This window comes from Carcharhinus amblyrhynchos, chromosome 22 (assembly GCF_965287045.1).
Source record: "Carcharhinus amblyrhynchos chromosome 22, sCarAmb.v2.hapA, whole genome shotgun sequence".
Classification (NCBI taxonomy): Eukaryota; Metazoa; Chordata; class Chondrichthyes; order Carcharhiniformes; family Carcharhinidae; genus Carcharhinus; species Carcharhinus amblyrhynchos.
The window spans coordinates 45,917,493-45,937,730 of NC_137345.1; the positions used below are offsets into that span (position 1 = coordinate 45,917,493).

Consider the following 20,238-nt stretch of genomic DNA (forward strand, 5'->3'; position numbering starts at 1 on the left):
GTACTACTTTTTTAGTCTTTAAAAAGTTGATCTATAACAGTTGTAGACAATAAACTTTTATTCCTTATTGAAAAATTAGATACTTGGATTAAGCAGGAACAATGTAACATCGATGTGGCAGTCGAATTGATTGCTGTTGAAAGCATTGTATCACGTGGTAGGTTGCTGCATAACGTTAAATCTCACAGGATCCAGAGTGAGGTAGGCAAATGGATACAAAATTGATTTGATGACAGAAGACAGAGGGTGGTTGTAGAGGGTTGTTTTTCAAACTGTAGAGACCTGTGACCAGCGGTGTGCCTCGGAACAGTGCTGAGTCCACTGTTATTTGTCATTTATATTAATGATTCGGATAAGAATATAGGAGAAATGGTTAGTAAGTTTGCGGATGACACCTAGATTGGTGGCATAGTGGACAGTGAAGAAGGTTATCTCGGATTGCAACGGGATCTTGATCAATCAGGCCTATGGGCTGACGAATGGCAGATAGGGTTTAATTTAGATTAATGTGAGGTGATGCATTTTGATAGATTGAACCAGGGCAAGACTTACTCAGTTAATGGTAGGTATTAAGAGAGTTATAAAACAAAGAGATCTAGGGGTTTGTAGCTTCTTGAAAGTGGAGTCACAAGTGGACAGAGTGGTAAAGAAGGCATTCGGCATGCTTGGTTTCATCGGTCAGAACATTGAATACAGGAGTTGGGATGTCTTATTGAAGTTGTACAAGACATTGGTAAGACTACACTTGGAATACTGTGTACAGTTCTGGTCACCCTATTATAGAAAGGATATTATTAAACTAGAAAGAATGCAGAAGATATTTACTAGGATGCTACCAGGACTTGATGGCTTTTGTTATAAGGAGAGGCTGGATAGACTGTGAATTTTTTTTCTGCAGAGTAGGAGGCTGAGGGGTGATCTTATAGAGATCTATAAAGTAATGAGGGGCACAGATCAGCTAAATAGTCAATATCTTTTCCCAGAGGTAGGGGAGTCTAAAACTAGAGGGCATAGGTTTAAGGTAAGAGGGGAGAAATACAAAAAGGGTCCTGAGGGGCAATTTTTTCACACACAGTGGGGAGTGTCTGGAACAAGCTGCCAGAGGTAGGTACAGTTTTTATTCTGAAAGAACATTTAGACACATGGGTAAGATGGGTATGGAGGGATATGGGCTAAATTCGGGCAATTGGGACTAGCTTAGGGGTTAAAAAAGGGGTGGCATGGACAAGTTGGGCCGAAGGGCCTGTTTCCATGCTATAAACCTCTATGACTCTATTTGTTTTTGTTAGTATTTTAAAACTGAGCAACATTTTTACTTTTGGAACCTTGCTCTGTCCAATTTACCTTGGTTCTTGGAGCTACCAAGACTCGTGCTCCAAACTTAGGTAAAAAGTGACAAGTTAAAACTCTGATTAAAAATGAAACACGTCTGGAAGAGTTAAAAGAAAAGTAAACGTTGTGTCTTTGATAGATAATTTGTGAGGTAAACAGGAAAAATAATCAAATACTCCGACTAGCTCAGGAAATCCTGTTGTACTGCCTTCTGTGGACGTATAAAAGGGGCATGTATCTTAGAATCTTTTAAACACTGACTCCTTTGAAACTTGCTTTTCGAAGCAAGTTTTCAAGCTGCTCTTTTGCCAGTTTTTAAGGCCAAAGAAATATCAACATTCACTGTGTGGGAAGACTGCGAGCACTCACTATGTAGATGCTTTGTTCCTATCAGTGTATTCTTGAGCTTTGTCGACAAAATGGTAATCATTATTAACCATTGGTACAATGAGTTATTTTATTTTATTGCAGTTTGAGGTTTATCAAATTCCATGGAAGAGACTGAAAACATTTTGTGTGATGAAATAACTGTACAACATATTTAGAATAATGCATCCATGAAGCTCTGCAGCACCGAAGTATGTCTTGAAACACTTGCAGATTGATGTTGGGGTTTGGTTAACTTAGATGAACATGAAATAGAACGTGCGATACCGCATAGATATTCATATCTAATATTCAGCATTTGTCCTTGTGGTGATTTAATCTCCACCTCCTTTGCTCACCAGCTTCCCTCTCCTCAAAGGTTAACTATTTAGGTAATTTTCCATAGGTGTATGGTACCTTTCATGACCTTATGCAAGCAATTTGGGATTCACAAGCCTTTATTTTCCATCTCTAATTGCCATTGATAATGTTGTAATGAGTTGCCTTGAACTTGTGATACAGCTACATCTAGTCATCATGAAGAAACAATATATTTCCAAGTTAGAATGGTACAGCATGTGTTAGTCATATATTCATGGTACAGTACGTCCCAAGTTATTCAACTGTGGTAAGAATCACAATCATATTCTGACTTCACTGAACATCTACACGATGCAGTTCTAGTGCTAAATTACTCCTAAAATTCCAAGCTAGTTACTCCCCATGTAACTTCTGTGATTAATATGTTAAAAATTAATTCCAAATATATGAATTAATTGCAGCAATTAATTATGATATTTTGAAAGCCCTTATTAATGCTGATGCTGAACTTGAGTGAGTTAGTGCTATAGATCCATGAGCAAATATGATTCTCATTTCACACAACCGACAGAGCGCAGACATTTTGCATGGTCTGCCATACATTCCTGAAGTGAAAATGCAACATACCAACCCTATCCATTTCACAGTCCCTTGATTGCTTTGGACCTTAATTCTTTTTGTCTTCCGTCAGATCATTGTCTTCCTCCTACCATTGTATAGCCAATTGGATGTTGGGGCAAATGACATGACTGGTATAATCTGCTTGTTAATTGCTATAGCTTTGCGTGCTCTGAATTGGTCCAGCCCCAAAAGAAACTCCTTCTTTGGAATAGCTTCTGTAGCAGATTTAGTTCAGAAGCAATGCAGTGTAATTTACAGTGACGATTCATTACTGAACTATCCAGACATACCAACAGCATGTTGGCTCTGACTATTTTTGTATGCCGTAAGAAAATGCGTGTTGCTTTGGAGATAATCCTCTAAGATCTTCCTGTGTAAACATGTAACTTTGTTCATGAAGATGTTGCAGATCATAATTCTGAGATTAAATTAAGTCATTGGGATTCCATGTAAACAAAATTCCAGAAGAATTAAATCTGGATTATAATGAAAGAATGACTTGGTCAGCACCACTTTTTGAAAAAAAGGACTTAAATTTGAAATGATTTGTTAATGTGGCCATTTTAGAGCATTGAATTAACTGGATACAATTAAACTGACAACACCTTGAATGGAAGCTGATGTCTTTTCATAATTCCATTCCTTCAATCCCAGTTCACAAATTGTTTGTTCCAAGACACATTTAAAAAATCAAATTCATCTGATGAATGGATGGCACAGTGGTTAGTACTGGTACCTCACAGTGTCAGGGACCTGGATCCAATTCTCAGCTTGGGTCAGTGTCTGTGTGGAGTTTGCACGTTCTCCCCATGTTTGCTTGGGTCTTCTGGGTACTCTGGTTTCCCCTCTCAGTCCGAAAGATGTGCAGGTTAGGTAGTTTAGCCATGTTAAATTGCCGCTCAGTGTCAGGAGCACTAGCTGGGATAAATACAGGGGGTTGTAAGGATAGAGCCCGTGTGGGATTGTGGTCAGTGCAGACTCGATTGGCTGAATGGCCTCCTTCTGCACTGTAAGATTCTATGATTCTATCCACAGCTTAAAAAAAAGTAAAAGAGATTATTTTGAGAGGTAATTGACAAGACCATCTCTTTTGTCTGTTTTAAAAATTCTGTTCTCTTTCACAATGATGTTGTCAGCAAATCATGATTTAGATGTTAGATCTTTGTATTATAATTCTTGAACATCATTGGTTACTACTTTTAATACTGAGCAGGAATTGCAGGAAGAGATTTTTTTTCACCCTTCTTGTGAATTATCTTGATACATCTCACTAATTTAATTATCATGCAAATGTGCGTACTGTATAGTTACCTTAATTGAAATAAAAGCTTTTGCCTCTCTAGTTTCCTCCTTGCTGGTGCTCGAACACTGTTCCCTATACTGAGTAGATGAGCTAGTGACCTTCCACCACCAGACTTCTAATAGCTGGACAGGAGAAATTGCCACGAAGTGTGTATCAACAAGATTCAGTTTCTGATTTTCTACTCATTTTGAAATATTCTTTCAGCAGTTCTTTTTTATCCACCCCTTTGAACTGAGCAGCACAGGGGTAACGGGTGTCGTTTATATTTAACTGTTGTACGTAGTGTGGTGAATAGAATTAGAAATAAACTGCCTGAGATGCTAGTGGAGGCAGATGTTTTGCAAGATTTTAAGAGATAATTAGATATTTAGGCACTTTGATCTTTAAATCAGTTAAATGGACAGCAGTCTTTTCCTCTCCTGTATTTTTCAATGTTCCCATTGGAAAGGAGAAAAAACATCCAGTGGTAACTCATCCCAGGTATCTCCAGCAGTCTGTTCATAACTACAACTGGAGATTTCATGATTTAACCTGTTGAAGATCTTGCCTTGAGAAAGGAGCTGCAGGAAGAGGCAATGCTGCATAAATATATTAGGAAGTGCAAAGTGTTGAGGTATGCAGGGTATTGTTGCTTAGTTTACAGGGAAAAAAAATGAGTAAAAAGATTTATAAGCAAAAATGCATAGAAATCAAAGAAGTTTCAAAGTGTATTTTTGAACTGGATTTTTACCCATTAGCAGTTTTGTAGAACTCGCAATTTATGTGGAGAGATGCTACAAGCTAGAGATGTAGGTGACCATCTTAGACCTGTGCCTGCTACCTGTCTGTTGGGTGTATAGTTCTGATAGTTGCTTGTGCACGACTTAAATAAAATTTCAAACATTCAATATTACCAGTAGTTAATGAAACCATCAGTAAGGTATCCCTAGCTGTTCCAACATTTGCAAGTATCCTGCTGATGTGCGGAGCATTGAAAATGAGGCAAAAGCAATGATTTTGTTTCCAACTTTTCAATCAATCAGTCATTATTTTGGCACTTAGGTTACAGTTGAGCACAACAGAAAACAATTGAGTGTCATGTCTTTAGTTGTGCAGTGAAAATAGTTGACTACTGTCCTAGATGGTGTGGAGCTTCTTGAGTGTTATTGGAGTTGCACTCTTCCAGGCAAGTGGACAGTATTCCATTACACTCCTGACTTGTGCCTTATAGATGATGGACAGGATTTGGGAGGAGCTGGAGGTGAGTTACTCTGCAGGATCCAAGCCTTTGATCTGCCCTAGTAGCCACAGTATTTATGAATGGTCACCCCCAAGATATTGATACTGGGAAATTCACCTCTGATAGTGCCATTGAATGTGAAGGGGCAATGGATAAATCCTCTCATGTTGCAGATGGTCACTGCCGGACACTTGTATGATGTGAATGTTGCTTGACAGTTGTCTGCTCAAACCTGGACATTGGCCGGGTCTTGCTGCATTTGGACGTGAACTGCTTCAGTATTTGAGGAATCGCAAATGGTGCTGAACATTGTGCAGTCATCTGAAAACGTCCCCTCTTCTGATTTTATGATGGAAGGAAAGTCATTGATGAAGCAGCTAAAGATGGTAGGGCTTTTGACACTACCCTGAGGAACTCCTCCAGTGCTGTCCTGGAGCTGAAATGATTGACCTGTGGCCACCACAATCATTATCCTTTGTGCCAGGCATAACTCAGCCAGCAAAGAATTTTCTCCCTGATTCTAGTTTTACTAGGGCAAATTGGTTGCCTTGATGTCAAGGATAGTCATTCTTACCTGTTCAAATGGTTTTTATACTTGCTTTGAAGACCAACCTTCAGTAACTTGAATTTAGTGCTATGCCTGATATTTTTCATTATATTGTGGTAATAAGATGGATTATCACAATGTCATGCATTATTATCATTTCTATAATTATTTTATCATAAATGATGCATTTTTCTAATGTAGCTTTGGAAAGGATCAATGGAATAAATATTAGTAATGACAATCTTTGAGAGTTGTACCTGAATGAAAGGCAGTTTTTGTATTGGCCTTATTTTGCTTTGGGTTGAGAGGTCAGTTCTCCATGTTTGGAAGGTTACATCTGGCCTCTTTATCTCTGCTTGTAGCTTTACAGAAGTCTGAATCTGAGTCTTTGATCAGGATATTGGAATTCTTTGAGTATATAAATGGTACAGTTGAGCAGGGAGATCTGGGGGATGTGGTTTATTTAGATTTTCGGAAGGCTTTTGACAAGGTCTCACAGCAGGTTACGAAGTAAAGTTAAAGCGCATGAGATTACAGGTAATGACTTGAGATGGATAGAAAGCTGGTTAGCCGACAGGAAGCAGAGTTGGAATAAATGTCTTTTTCTGATTGGCAGGCGGTACCACAGGAATCTGTGCTAGGACCCCAACTATTCACATCAAATATTAATGATTTTGTCACGGGAACTGAATGGATTATCTCTAGATTTGCAGATGATAAACTTGGTTGGGAGACTGAAATGTGAGGAAGATGCAGAGATGCTTCAGTATGATTTGGATGGCTGAGTGAGTAGGTAAATGCGTGGCAGATGCAGTATAATGTGGATAATTGCGAAATTAGCTACTTCAGTAGCAAAAATAGGAAAGCAGATTATTACTTGAATAGATGTGAATTGAGAGAGGTGGATATTCTGTGAACCTTGGTGTCCTTGTGCATCAGTCACTGAAAGGAAGTGTGCAGGTACAGCAGGCAGTAAAGGAAAATGGTATGCTGGCCTTAATAGTGAGAGGATTTGAGTATAGGAATAGGGATGTTTTACTGCAATTATATAGGTTGTTGGAGAGGCCACACCTGGAGTATTGTGTGTAGTTTTGGTGTCCTCGCTATAGTGGGAGCGCAATGAAGATTTACCAGGCTGACTCCTGAGATGGCAGGACTGTCATATGAGGAGAGACTAAATCAGTTCAAATTATATTCATTGGAGTTTAGAAGAGTGAGAAGGAACCTCATAGAAACTTATAAAATTCTAACAGGATTGGACAGGGTGGATTCAGAGTGAATGTTCCTGATGGGGGAGTCCAGAACTAGGGGTCATATTGAGGATAAGGGATTGAGGTGAGGAGAAATTTCTTCACCCAGAGAGTGATAAATGTGTGGAATTCAATCCCACAGAAAGTACTTGAGGCCAAAACGTTGTGTGATTTCAAGAAGGAATCAGCTATGGCTCTTGGGGTTCAGGGATCAGGGATATTGAGTGGTGGGGGGGGGAATCAGGATATTGAATTTGATGATCAGCCAAGACCATAATGAATGGCGGAGTGGGCTCGAAGTGTCAAATTCCTGCTTCTATTTTCTATGTATGTTTATTTTTTAAATTTGATTTGGCAGTACAATAGTCTGCCTGAATCTGTTAAAAGGTCAGTGTAAGAGCAGCTAAAAGAACAGTGAATTCTCTGGGTATAGCAAGATGTCAATCTCAACACTAGGATTGATTTTTAGTGTTGTGAAACTTCCTTCACATCTACCAAGGTTATTTAAAAAGGCACGCTGCAGTTTTCTTTCTATAATTCTTGGAAGGGTTAACTGCAAGCGATATATATTGAGATTAAAAGAATAAAAAAATCTTTTGACTGTGGCTTTAAGACCAGCTGCAGATTTTTTTTTGGGAACATTTATTAATGAAGATCTCATTGTCTTTAAATTGAGAAATCTGATACCTCTCAATGTTCACTGTGAGTTGAATGTTTTCCTCAGGGACTGACTGTTTCATCTACCCTCTTCGTGCCTTTGATTGTGCAGCTTGCAATTTTATTCATAGAATTCTGACCATATAAAGGGAGTGTCTCCTAGTAATGTTAATAAAGACTAGACATAGGCAGCAATGTCTTTTGCCAGGCTGAATAAATCAGTTTGGGATTGGAATTTCACAAATGTTGTGTGACTGTGTTTGCAGAAATCTTTTACAATCAGCTGTCTGTTGCAGCTATGTGGACTGGATATTTAATAAACTGTTCTTTTTTTTTCCCTCAAGATCACATGAATAGTGAGGCTGAATCTCAGGACGTCAACATTCCTGAGCAGTTTTCGGGACTTCTACATGGGTCACCTCCAATCTGTGAGATTCAGAACGATCCAGTCATACTCCTAGCTACTTTGAGCAAAGGGGGAGTGGAAGCTGAAGCGATGCAAAGCAGCGTGTTGCCAGAGAGGCAACACTGTGCAACAGGGCAGGCAGAGAACACTGGCATAAAGAACTCTGCTGCAGCAGATACTGCTGAGCAAAAAGGGCAGCAGGTAATCCATAATACAGTCCTCCCCATCAACATCAACCGGGCAGATCCTTCAAACTCTAAGTCGGTTCAAAGTAAAAACATTGCAATCAGCAAGAGAGCAGAAAGAAGGACATGTACTTTGGAAAGGGTACGGCCAAGTGGAAAGGGTAAGGCCGGTCTTAAATTCGCAAGAAGTTTGTCAAAATCGGATTCCGAGCTCATTATATGTTCTCCATCTGAGGAGGACATGCTGGGAAGTCGTAGTGAGTCTCTTTCAAACTGCAGTTCGGTGAAGAAGCGGTTAGAAAAATCGCCATCTTTTCAGTCAGAATGGGAAGAGGTATGTATAGCTAACTATAGTTTGATTGTTGTTTATGATATTTACCAAGAGTTAAATAATATAAATTCAAGTAATTGATCTTTTTAATCTAAAGCTGTTCCTGGTCAAGCTGGGTTAATCTGTTTTATGTACTCATTGGTCTAAGTAAACTGATATTGTTCTCCTGGCACCATCCTGATTTCTGTAAAAAAAACTGAATTTGCACTTTTACTAACCGATCATAAAAACGCAAATGTGCCTAGTGCAATATTATTGGTGCCTTTCCATGGACACTCCTGTTTTACAAATTGTGCTGTGTGTCATTTTTGACAGGTATAAATAATTTGACTTGAAGTTAAAGCCACTTAATTCTCCACAGTGTGATTTTGTCTTGGTACAGGGAGCAGATCTGCAGCACATTCTTCAGGTAATTGGTAATGGTTTGCTGTAGGAACAGTCGAGCTTGTGTAAGCACTTGAAGGATTGTCTCAGTTCTGATCGACTTGAACAATTCTCAGTGCAGTCATCTACTATAAATGCATGGCCCAAAAAAGCATTCCTTTCTGGAATCAGCATAGTTTATCAAAATGAAGTTGTATTTTTAAAGCTGCACGTTATGATTTTCTTGAAAGCTTTTGAATGGAGTAAAGATTGGTTATTAAATAATTCACCCCTAAGAATTCATTTTAGTACTTGTACCTAAATTATTAATTCTAGCCTAGCTTGATTAGCTCTCCCCGTGTCAACCAGAAGTACTATAATAGCTTTTAATGCCATCTAAGTAGGTGTGTGTGGATAAAATGTAATCTTGATCAATTCACACCAGAATCTGGACAATTGCTGCCTTCAAAATGGCTGACTTGGTAGGCCTCATTCATATCTCCCAATTTGTGTGCACTGTATGTGAAAAAAAATATAAAAATCAACAGCAAGTGTAGCACAAATGCATATGATTAATTATTTACTTACTGATCATTTTAACAGACCAGTATTGAACTAGGATCACTAAAAGCATTTGTAGCACAGGCACAAATGCAACTGATTTTGAATTTTCAGCCCAGCCCCCTATGCTATGAATTTAAAAGATAATCTCAATAAATGTGTTTATATTTTCTGACTATAAATATTGCATATAGAAGCTGGAGTGGGGGTAGAGGTATGACTTCTAAAAGTCTGGTATGTTTATTGATGAACCGATTCTGGCTGTGTCTGGACTGTCCAGTCTTAATTGGGAATTACAGTGAAAGAACAAATTCAGTCAATATAAAAGCACTGGTTATTATGCTGCAGTTTAAAACCAGGTAACTTGCTGTTCTGTGTACGGCTTTGTTTTTCTCGTATCGCTGTAAAGCAGTTATTAATTGATATGTCAAATGCAATTTTCCAGCTTGCGTTCAGAATTCCTCTTGTAAAAGGAGAGGAAAATAATTTGAGAAACCCGCTGTTAAAATGGCAGCTGAAACTGTAGGATTCTGAATAAATCAACAAGGGTTAATGATGAACCATAAACAGTAGTAGTAAATGTGGCTGTACTTTGCTTTACATCTTATTTAACTGAGTGATCAGACTAGTCCATTAAAAACAGCTATACTGCTATATTGTACATCAAGCAACATTGCTGGATTTCTCTTTGTCAATTTGTTCTAAAAATGTTGGAAATCCTGTCAGTGTCACATTTATTGTCATCTCTCATTGCCCAAGAATGGACTGAAGTTGCTTTGTTGGAAAGCCAATGGAATCTAATATGGACAGTTAAAGCAAAATAAGTTTATTTTCCCCATGCTTCCTGCAGCTGTCTCCAAAGGAGTAAGCATGATTGAGTCCTTGAAGTCAAGGAAAGTATGGAGCTGATGTAAAGTTTTCCTTCACTGAGGAGAAAAGGAGGGTAAATTTGATCATTGGACTGATTTTTAATAGCTTAGTTGTCAGCCTAGAATGTAGTGTCTTGAGTACCTGCTTTCTCTGCTGTAGGTGGTATTGTGGTCTGGAGGGACTTGAATGCAAAAGATCACTACCCTAACATGGACTTAATGTTCCCAAGGCAAGAGACTAGGAATTTGATCTAACGCCAGAGCAAGAGCTTAATTATTCAAGAGACCAGAGCAAAGAAGTTTCCTCAGAGCTACTGTGACTGAAAGTTGGGAGCAATTTGATTCTTTGTCACATATCTTCAGTGTACAGTCTAGAGATTTTTCTTTATGGTTTTTGGGATCTTGAAGTGGATCAAAAATGACTGAATAAGGAAAAGCTTATAAACCATAGAAAGAATGCTTCATGCTTCTGTTATCAAAACTTCAAGCAATTGGTTATTTCAATTGGAGATGAGGGGGTTGGACTATGAAGAGAGACTAAATAGACTGGGTCTGTACTCTTTGGAGTTTAGAAGGATGAGGGGGGATCTTCTAGAGACGTATAAGATAATGAAAGGGATGGATAGGGTAGAGGTAGAGAGATTCTTCCCACTTAGAAAGGACAGCAGGACTAGAGGGCACAGTCTCAAGATAAGGGGGGGCAGTTTAGATCAGAATTGAGGAACTTCTTCACTCAAAGGGTGGTTAATCTCTGGAATTCTCTGCCCGTTGAAGTCGTGGAGGCTACCTCGCTAAATATATTTAAGTCACGGGTAGATAGGTTTTTGATAGACGAGGGAATTAAGGGTTATGGGGAGAAAGCGGGAAAGTGGAACTGATCCACTTCAGATCAGCCATGATCTTATTGAATGGCGGGGCAGGCTCGACGGGCTAGATGGCCTACTCCTGCTCCTATTTCTTTTGTTCTTATGTTCTTATTTCAGTAAAATGTAGAGCTTTTCTGGGGCAGATATAATTACAACAACTTGGATGAACAGTGTGTATTTAATGTCGTATAATGTCCCATGGCACTTCATAGAGGAGATAGCAATTAAATAGGTAAATATAGGCAGTCTTGAAACTTGATGATGTAGTCAATGGTTAGAACTGGAGCCCAAACACCAATGTTGGAAATTTTCTTTCTCATCTTAAGACAGTTGTAAGAAGTGGAATTTGTGCTCGGAGAATGAAGTTTGTAGTAAGATAAAGGTAGGCTGTAGTCGCAGGTGACCTTAGGCTGCTCTCCCCCTCGGGAGAGTTGATTAGTGGTGACATAACCTGAAGATCACCATACCTCAGGCAAGGGATAAGGTTGTGATGGCAGGGCCTTCATGAATATCCTCAGCCATAATGGGTATTGAACCTGTGCTGTTGGCATCACTCTGTAGCACTCCAGCTGTCCAGCCAATTGAGCTAAACTGACCTTCATTTGTTATATGGGCAAAGGCAATGACTTCATTCTTCCTGATATTATGTTGGAGGAATTTTTTCTCATCTAGTATTAAATGTCAGATAAGTAGTGTGATCAGAGAGAGTGAAAGGGTGCCAAAGATAGATCCTTGTGGGGATCCTCCGGTAACAGAGTGGAATGGGAGGAGGAGCCAATGTACATAGAACATAGAACACTACAGCACAAACAGGCCCTTCGGCCCACTAGTTGCGCCGATCACTTGTAGACCTACTAAACCATAGACCTATCTATAACCCCCAATCCCATTAGATCCCATATACTCATCCAGAAGTCTTTTAAAAGACCCCAGTGAGTTCGCCTCCACCACCACCGACGGCAGCCGATTCCATTCACTCACCACCCTCTGAGTGAAAAACTTACCCCTGACATCTCCTCTGTACTTGCTTCCCTGCACCTTAAATCTGTGTCCTCTCGTAGCGACCATTTCAGCCCTGGGAAATAGCCTCCGAGAATCCACCCTATCTATTCCTCTCAACATCTTATAAGCCTCTATCAGGTCGCCTCTCAACCTTCGTCTCTCCAGGGAAAAGAGTCCCAGCTCCCTTAACCTATCTTCATAAGGCATGCCTCCCAATCCAGGCAACATCCTTGTAAATCTCTGTAGGTGATTCTTGGGCTGCATTTTGACAGGTAGGAATGGAACCAAGCAAATACAGCTCTACTCAACAAGATAACAGTAGAATAGTGTCGATGGAAGATTCCAGATAGGCCGAGAAAGATTAGGAGGAATCGTTTTGGAATATCTGTCCTTGTCCTTGTCTTCCTCATGTGACTTTAGAGTTAGAAGTTAATGAAAATGGTTGTAAATGTTGTTGTGCAGTTATAAACTGTTCCCAAATCTCTTGTTCCATGCAAATTCCCTTTCATAATCTGCAGTGTTCAATTAATAGGTTGCATTAACATTAAAAAAGGCACTTAATATTGTGTGACATAGAAACAATTGCTGCATTTATACCTTGCAGTGTCTATCAAGAGTTAAGCCTTTATGAAGAAATTTAAATAACCATCAAATTTAACTGGTAATGGACACAATATAGTGTGTGTTAGCACAGAAGATGATTTGAGATTGAATTCTGTGAAAGAGGAGCATGGGGTTGGAAACTGCAAATCTAAAGGCATGCCCTGTGCAGCTACATTCAGTGAAAATAGAACCAACTGAAAGGTTATGATTTGTTAACGTCATTACATGACAGTAATTGGCACGATGCTGAAAACTTAAACAAAGGTTTGAGAGCCTTGTTTCATACCAAATATGGTAAATTTTAATGCATTCAGTCCAATCTACAAACACGAAGGTATGATCTTGAAAATTATTTTATTGAGATTGTATTCATAGTATTTATTTTCAGTAATTTTTTATATTATACTTACAAGGGACTATGTGAGGTGATTTATAATGGCATTATTTGAAAAAGGGCATTTTTTTTATGTAAACAATAAAGGAATACGTTATGTTCAAGCACTTCCCTGACTTTATACAAAAATATTTTGAACTCATCAGAATTTTGCTAAAGTTTTTGCAGCATGTTGCCATGGATTCTGTGGAGATTTTCAGGCCAGTTGAGTCATCATTGTTTTGAATCTATGAAGGAACATTCCCCATTAACAATATCTTAGTGTGTTCCAAAGCAAGTGCATCAGACTTGAGTGTCTTTATGCATATGACAAAATAGGGGGTATTAGTGGGATTTTAAACTTTTGTTTATTGCTTTATGTTACTATAAAAAACTAAAGAATCCTTCAAACAGAAGAACACACCCCTAAATATTCTTAGCCCATTAATTGCATTTTTATAATTTCTACAAATACAAAAAATTAGGCTGGTATTTTATACTGTCCCTTCAGTTCCTTGGGATTTTCTTGTTCGTCAAAATGGGGCGAATAATGGTCTGGCAAGCTCACTGACATCAGTGTCTGATTTCAAAAGCTAAAATCGCATCACTTAGTCTAATGTCCTATAAGGAGATGGTGTGGGAAATAGCAAATGCATTCGTGGTAATTTGCCAAAATTCGCTGGACTCTTGGGTGGTTCTGGAAGACTGGAACAGCAAACGTGATGCCATTGTTTAAAAAAGGAGATAGACAAAAGGCAGGTAACTATAGGCCAGTTAGTTTAACTTCTGTACTAGGAAAATGCTTGAATCTATCATCAAGAAAGAAATAGCGAGACATCTGGATAGAAGTTGCCCCATTAGGCAGACGAATTAGAAATGATCTTGTTAAGGTTGTGAAAGGCAAACCATGTTTAACTAATTTATTGGAATTCTTTGAGGACATTACGAGCGCAGTGGATAATGGGGAACCGATGGATGTGGTTTTAGTTTAGTTTATTTATTAGTTCACAAGTAGGCTTACATTAATACTGCCATGAAGTTACCGTGAAAGTCCCCTAGTCACCACACTCCGGTGCTTGTTCAGATACACTGAGGGAGGATTTAGCATGGCCAATGCACCTGACCAGCAGCACTTTCAGACTGTGGGAGGAAACCAGAGAACCCAGAGGAAACCCATGAGGAGAATGTGCAAACCCCACACAAATTGACCCAAGCTGGGAATTGAACTCGGGTTCTTGCCACTTAGAGGCAGTAGTGCTAACTACTGTACTGCCCTTGTATCTGGATTTCTAGAAGGTACTCAACAAGTTGCTGCATAAGATAAAGGTGCACAGTATTACGGGTATTGTATTATCATGAATAGAGGATTGGTTAACTAGCTGAAAGCAAAGGGTGGGGATACATGGGTGTTTTTCTGGTTGGTGATCAATGACTAGTGGTATGCCTCAGGGGTCAGTGTTGGGACCACAGTTGTTTACAATTTACATGGATAACTTGGAGTTGGGACCAAGTGTAGTGTGTCAAAGTTCGCAGATGACACTAAGATGAGAGGCAGAGCCAAGTGTGTAGTGGACACTGAAAATCTGCAAACGGATAAGATAGTCTAAGTCAGTGGGTGAGGGCCTGGCAGATGGAGTACAATGTTGGTAAATGTGAGGTCATCTGTTTTGGCAGGAATAACAGCAAAATGGACTGTTATTTAAATGGTAAAAAAAATCATAGCATGCTGCTGTGCAGAGGGACCTGGGTGTCTGTGTGCATGAATCTCAAAATGTTGGTTGTGGGTGCAGCAGGTAATTAGTAAGGTAAATTGAATTTTGTCCTTCATTGGAGTTTAAAAACAGCTGTATAAGGTGCTGGTGAGGTCACTTTATAAGGTGCTGCTGTATAAGGTGCTGGTGAGGCTACACTTGGAGTGCTGTGTACAGTTTTGGTCTCCTTTCTGAGAAGAGAGATATTGGCACTGGAGGGAGTTGCAGAGGAGATTCACTGAGTTGATTCCAGAGTGGAGAAAGTTGATTTATGAGAAGTAGACTGGGAATATGCTTATTGGAATTTAAAAGAATGAGGAGAGATATTGTAGAAACATATAAAATTATGAAGGGAATAGGTAAGATAGAAGCAGGGAAGTTGTTTCCAATGGCAGGTGAAACTAGAACTAGGGGCATGGCCTCAAAATAAGGGGGAGCAGATTTTGGACTAAGTTGTAGATGAACTTCTTCACCCAAAGGGTTGTGAATCTGTGGAATTTCCTGTCCAGTGAAGCAGTTGAGGCTACCTCATTGAATGTTTTTAAGGCAAGGATAGATACATTTTTAAATGGTAAAGGAATTAAGGTGTATGGTGAGCAAGCAGGTAAGTGACGCTGAGTGCATGACAAGGTCAGCCATGACCTTATTTAAAGGGTGGAGTAGGATCGATGCCAAATGGCCTACTCCTGCTCCTAGTTTGTGTTCTTAAGCTGCTGATTGCAAATTAATTATTTTGAAATAACTGACACAGCCAAGTTAAAAGTAGCACCATTTCAAAAAAAAAGTAGCTCTGTTACCCTGTAAGTTAAAGTTTATTTATCAGTGTCACAAGTAGGCTTATATTAACACTGCAATGAAGTTATTGTGAAGATCTCCGAGTCGCTGCACTCCAACGCCTGTTCAGGTACACTGAGGGCGAATTTAGCGTGCGAAACGCACCTAACCAGCATGTCTTTCAGACTTGGGGGGGGGAAACCGGAGCACCCGGAGGAAACGCACGCAGACACAGGGAGAACATGGAAACTTCACACAGACAGTGACCCAAGCTGGGAATCAAACCTGTCCCTGGCGCTGTGAGGCAGCAGTACTAACCACAATGCCACCCCAGATGATAATTAATTTGATTCATAGATTGTTACAGGATCTGGAACTTGTTTATCTCCATACAGAATTTTTACAGTGCAGAAAGAAGCCATTTGGCCCATCAAGCCTGCATTGGCCCCCTGATTCTACTCTATACCCTCCCCTGCCATATCCCTATAACTTTGCATGTGCTTTCTTTTTCAGATAGCAATCCAATCCCATTTTGAATATCTCAACCGAACCTGTCTCCACCACCCTCCCAGGAAATTTGTTCCATATTCCAACCACTCTCTGGGTGAAAACATTTTCCCTCAAGTCACTTCTCCTTTTGCCCATCATTTTGAATCTTTATCCTCTAGTTCTTGATGTACTCTTGAGAGGACACAGTTTTTCACTATTTACCCTGTCTATACCCCTCAGGATCTTGGAATACTGTTACTAAATCCCCTCTTAACAGCACAGTGACACTGTTAGCTGCGTCATAGTGCCAGGGACCCGGTTTGATTCCTGGTCACTGTCTGTGGAGTTTGCACATCCTTCCTGTGTCTGCGTGGGTTTCCTCTGGGTGCTTTGCTTTCCTCCCACAGTCTGAAAGACATGCTGGTTAGGTGAATTGAACCAAACAGGTGCCGTAGTGTGGTGACTAGGGGAATTTCACAATAACTTCATTGCAACGTTTATGTAAGCATAACTTGGGACTAATAAATAAACTTTACTTTTATTTTACTTTTAAACTTCTTTTCTTCAGAGAAAACAAACCCAACATTCCAATGTAGCCTCATAACCGTAGATGTTTGTCTCTGGAATAATTCTAGTGAATCTTCTTTGTACTGTCTCCAGTGCCTCCAGATCCTTCCTCAAGTATCCTTTCTCACATGCACAACTTATTCATATTCCACTCATCTGTGCATCCCTTATAACTTAGGATAATAATCTTCAAGGTCCTGTTTGCTTTTTAAAAAGTGAATCCTATCTTGAACTAAGGTATGTTTGCTAATCTGTCCCTGCTGACATGTGTAAGTTCTTGATCTATGAACATCACAAATTTAAAATTCCTGTCCTTTTAAATCTTTCATGATCTTTCTCCTCACTAATTCCATAACTTCTCCAGCCCTAAACCCTCACTCCTGATCAACCCGTTTCGCTGCATTGTGACTCTTATCTACTTTTATGGCTATTGAAGTTATTGGATGGAAGAGTCGGGTAAGGTTTGCAACAGACGACCAATTCAGTATCACTCATTTTATGACTGTCTGGAATTGAGAGAATATTCCAATGGTAACCCTTTTTAAATCCTCTTCCTGCTTTTAGACCTTTTTTCTCATCTACTAATGTGAAGCACCTTGGGTATTTTCGTAAGTTCAAGACCCACCTAAATATAAGTTGTGCTTCACCAAAGGCTTGTGGTCCAGAATTCATAGAGCATAGGAAATAGGAGTAGGCCATTCAGCCCTTCGAGTCTGCTCCACCATTCATCATGATCATGGCTGATTATCCAACGCAATAGCTTGGTCCTACCTTCCCACCGTATTTTTTGATCCCCTTTGCCCCATAAGCTATATCTGACTGCTTCTTGAAAACCTAACATGTTTTGTTCTAAATTGCTTTCTTTGGTAGTGAATTCCACGGGCTCACCACTCTTTTTAGATGAATAAATTTCTCCTCATCTCAGTCCTAAAAGGTTTAACCTGTACTCTTAGACTATGACCCCTGGCTCTGGGCACCCCAACAAGAACATCCTTCCTCAGATAAGGAGACCAAAACTGCACAATATTCCAGGTGTAGCCTTAGCAAGGCCCTGTATAATTGCAGCAATCCCATATATTAATCAGTTTCTGTAAAGATTAACATTGCTTTTAATTATCACCTTACGTTTATGGGTCCTCCTTATTGTTGCAGCAGCCAGCGACATAATTGACTGTCACTATTTATTGTAAAATGATCTCTCATAATCTTGGAGACCTGTGTCTGGTCACACTTAATAGTGAATGCTTTTGGATAGGGGCAGAAAAATTTGAGAGTTATTTGTGAAAATCCAGTTGGCTAACATTTAATTTGTATTTTCATCGTAAAGCGGCTAAAATTTGGAAACACAAACCATTGTCTTTTGCCCCCAATGTAACCATTGCCACTGATCTACATTTACATCCTGGTCTCCCAACAACTCACTTTAAAATCCTCATCCTCATGTTTAAATTCCTTTAAGCCCTTTTGTCTCCACCTTCCCAGCCCCATCTCAGTAACTTCCTCTTATAACATAGAACATTACAGCACAGTACAGGCCCTTCAGCCCTCAATGTTGTGCCGAGCTATGTCCAATCCCAAGATCAAGCTATCCCATTCCCTATAATTCCGGTGTGCTCCATGTGCCTACCCAATAATTGCTTGAAAGTTCCTAAAGTGTCCAACTCCACTATCACAGCAGGCAGTCTATTCCACACTCCAAGCACTCTCTAAGTGAAGAATCTACCTTGGACATCCCTCTTATATTTCCCTCCATGAACCTTATAGTTATGCTCATTGCGTCCAGAGGAGCAGTTGGAGTGGAGACTCAGTGCAGAGAGTTTGTAGGTAAGAGGGATTTTTACTTTGCTTTTTTCAGAGGTTTTATTTTCTAAACTGGGAGTGTAAAACTGGAAGTAGGCCCCAGTGACACCTGGGAAGTGTCGTTGTCGTTCCCCTCCCCCCCCCCCCCCCAAACAAATAAATTTGAACTGAGAGGAAAGCTGTTACTAGGGGGCATAACTATAAGGTTCATGATGGGAGATACAGGAGGGATGTCTGAGGTAGATTCTTTACTCAGAGTGGTTGGGGTGTGGAATAGACTGCCTGCTGTGATAGTGGAGTCGGACACTTTAGGAACTTTGAAGCGTTTATTGCATAGGCGCATGGAGCGCACCAGAATTATAGATTCTGGTGATCTCATTGAGACGTATAAGATGTTGAATGGGATGGATAGGATAGAGGTGGAGAGACTCTTCCCGCTCAGAAAGGACAGTAGGACTAGGGGGCACAGCCTCAAGATAAAGGGGGGGGGGTGCGGTTTAGAACGGAGTTGAGGAGGAACTTCTTCACTCAACGGGTGGTGAATCTCTGGAATTCTCTGCCCGTTGAAGTGGTGGAGGCTGCCTCGCTAAATATTCTTAAGAAGCGGGTTGATGGGTTTTTGATGAGAGGGGATTAAGGGTTATGGGGAGAGGGCGGGAATGTGGAACTGAGCCACGACAGATCAGCCATGATCTTATTGAATGGCGGGGCAGGCTCGAGGGGCTAGATGGCCTACTCCTGCTCCTATTTCTTATGTTCTTATAGGGAGTGGGATAGCTTGATCTTGGGATTGGACGTAGCTCGGCACAACATTGAGGGCTGACAGACCTGTTCTGTGCTGTTATGTTCTATGTTCGATGCCCCCTAGTAACAGCTACATTCACCTGAGGAAATAGTCTCTGCACGTCCATTCTATCAATCCCTCTCATCATCTTATAAACCTCTATTAAGTTGCCTCTCATCCTCCTCTGCTCTAAAGAGAAAAGCCCCAGCTCCCTCAACCTTTCCTCATAAGACCTACCCTCCAAGCCAGGCAGCATCCTGGTAAATCTCCTCTGCAATCTCTCCAATGCTTCCACATGCTTCTTATAGTGAGGTGACTAGAACTGAATACAATATTCCAAATGTGGTCTCACCAAGGTCCTGTATCGTTGCAGCATAGCCCCACGGCTCTTAAACTCAAACCCCCTGTTAATAAACACTAACACACTATGAGCCTTCTTCACGGCTCCATCCACTTGAGTGGCAACCTTCAGAGATCTGTGGATATAAACCCGAAGATCTTTCTGTTCCTCCACATTCCTTAGAACCCTGCCGGTGACCCTGTAATCTGCATTCAAGTTTGTCCTACCAAAATGAATCACCTCGCACTTATCAGGGTTAAACTCCATCTACCACTTTTTGGCCCAGCTCTGCAACCTATCAACGTCTCTTTGCAGCCTGCAAGAGTCCTCCACCTCATCCACTACTCCACCAATCTTGGTGTCATCAGCAAATTTACTGACCCACCCTTCAGCCCCCTCTTCCAAGTCATTGATAAAAATCACAAATAGCAGAGGACCCAGCACTGACCCCTGTGGTACACCGCTGGTAACTGGCCTGCAGTCTGAAAATTTTCCTTCCACCACCACCACCCTCTGTCTTCTATGATACAGCCGGTTACTTATCCAATCAGTCAAATT

At 40.3% G+C, this 20,238-nt stretch overlaps 1 protein-coding gene across 13 annotated transcripts in view; it reads left to right on the top strand.

The window, feature by feature from the left end:
* Nucleotides 1–20,238, top strand: part of anks1aa (ankyrin repeat and sterile alpha motif domain containing 1Aa) — a 373,296-nt gene that overhangs the window by 201,084 nt on the left and 151,974 nt on the right. For 6 of the 13 annotated variants that reach the window (XM_080210246.1, XM_080210245.1, XM_080210251.1 and 3 more), the window contains 2 exons: nt 7,961–8,541; nt 8,900–8,947. In XM_080210246.1, coding sequence (XP_080066372.1) covers nt 7,961–8,541; nt 8,900–8,947 — 629 coding nt within the window. The remainder of the gene's footprint in view (nt 1–7,960; nt 8,542–8,899; nt 8,948–20,238) is intronic. The other 7 variants (XM_080210248.1, XM_080210250.1, XM_080210254.1 and 4 more) reach the window with 2 other exon arrangements.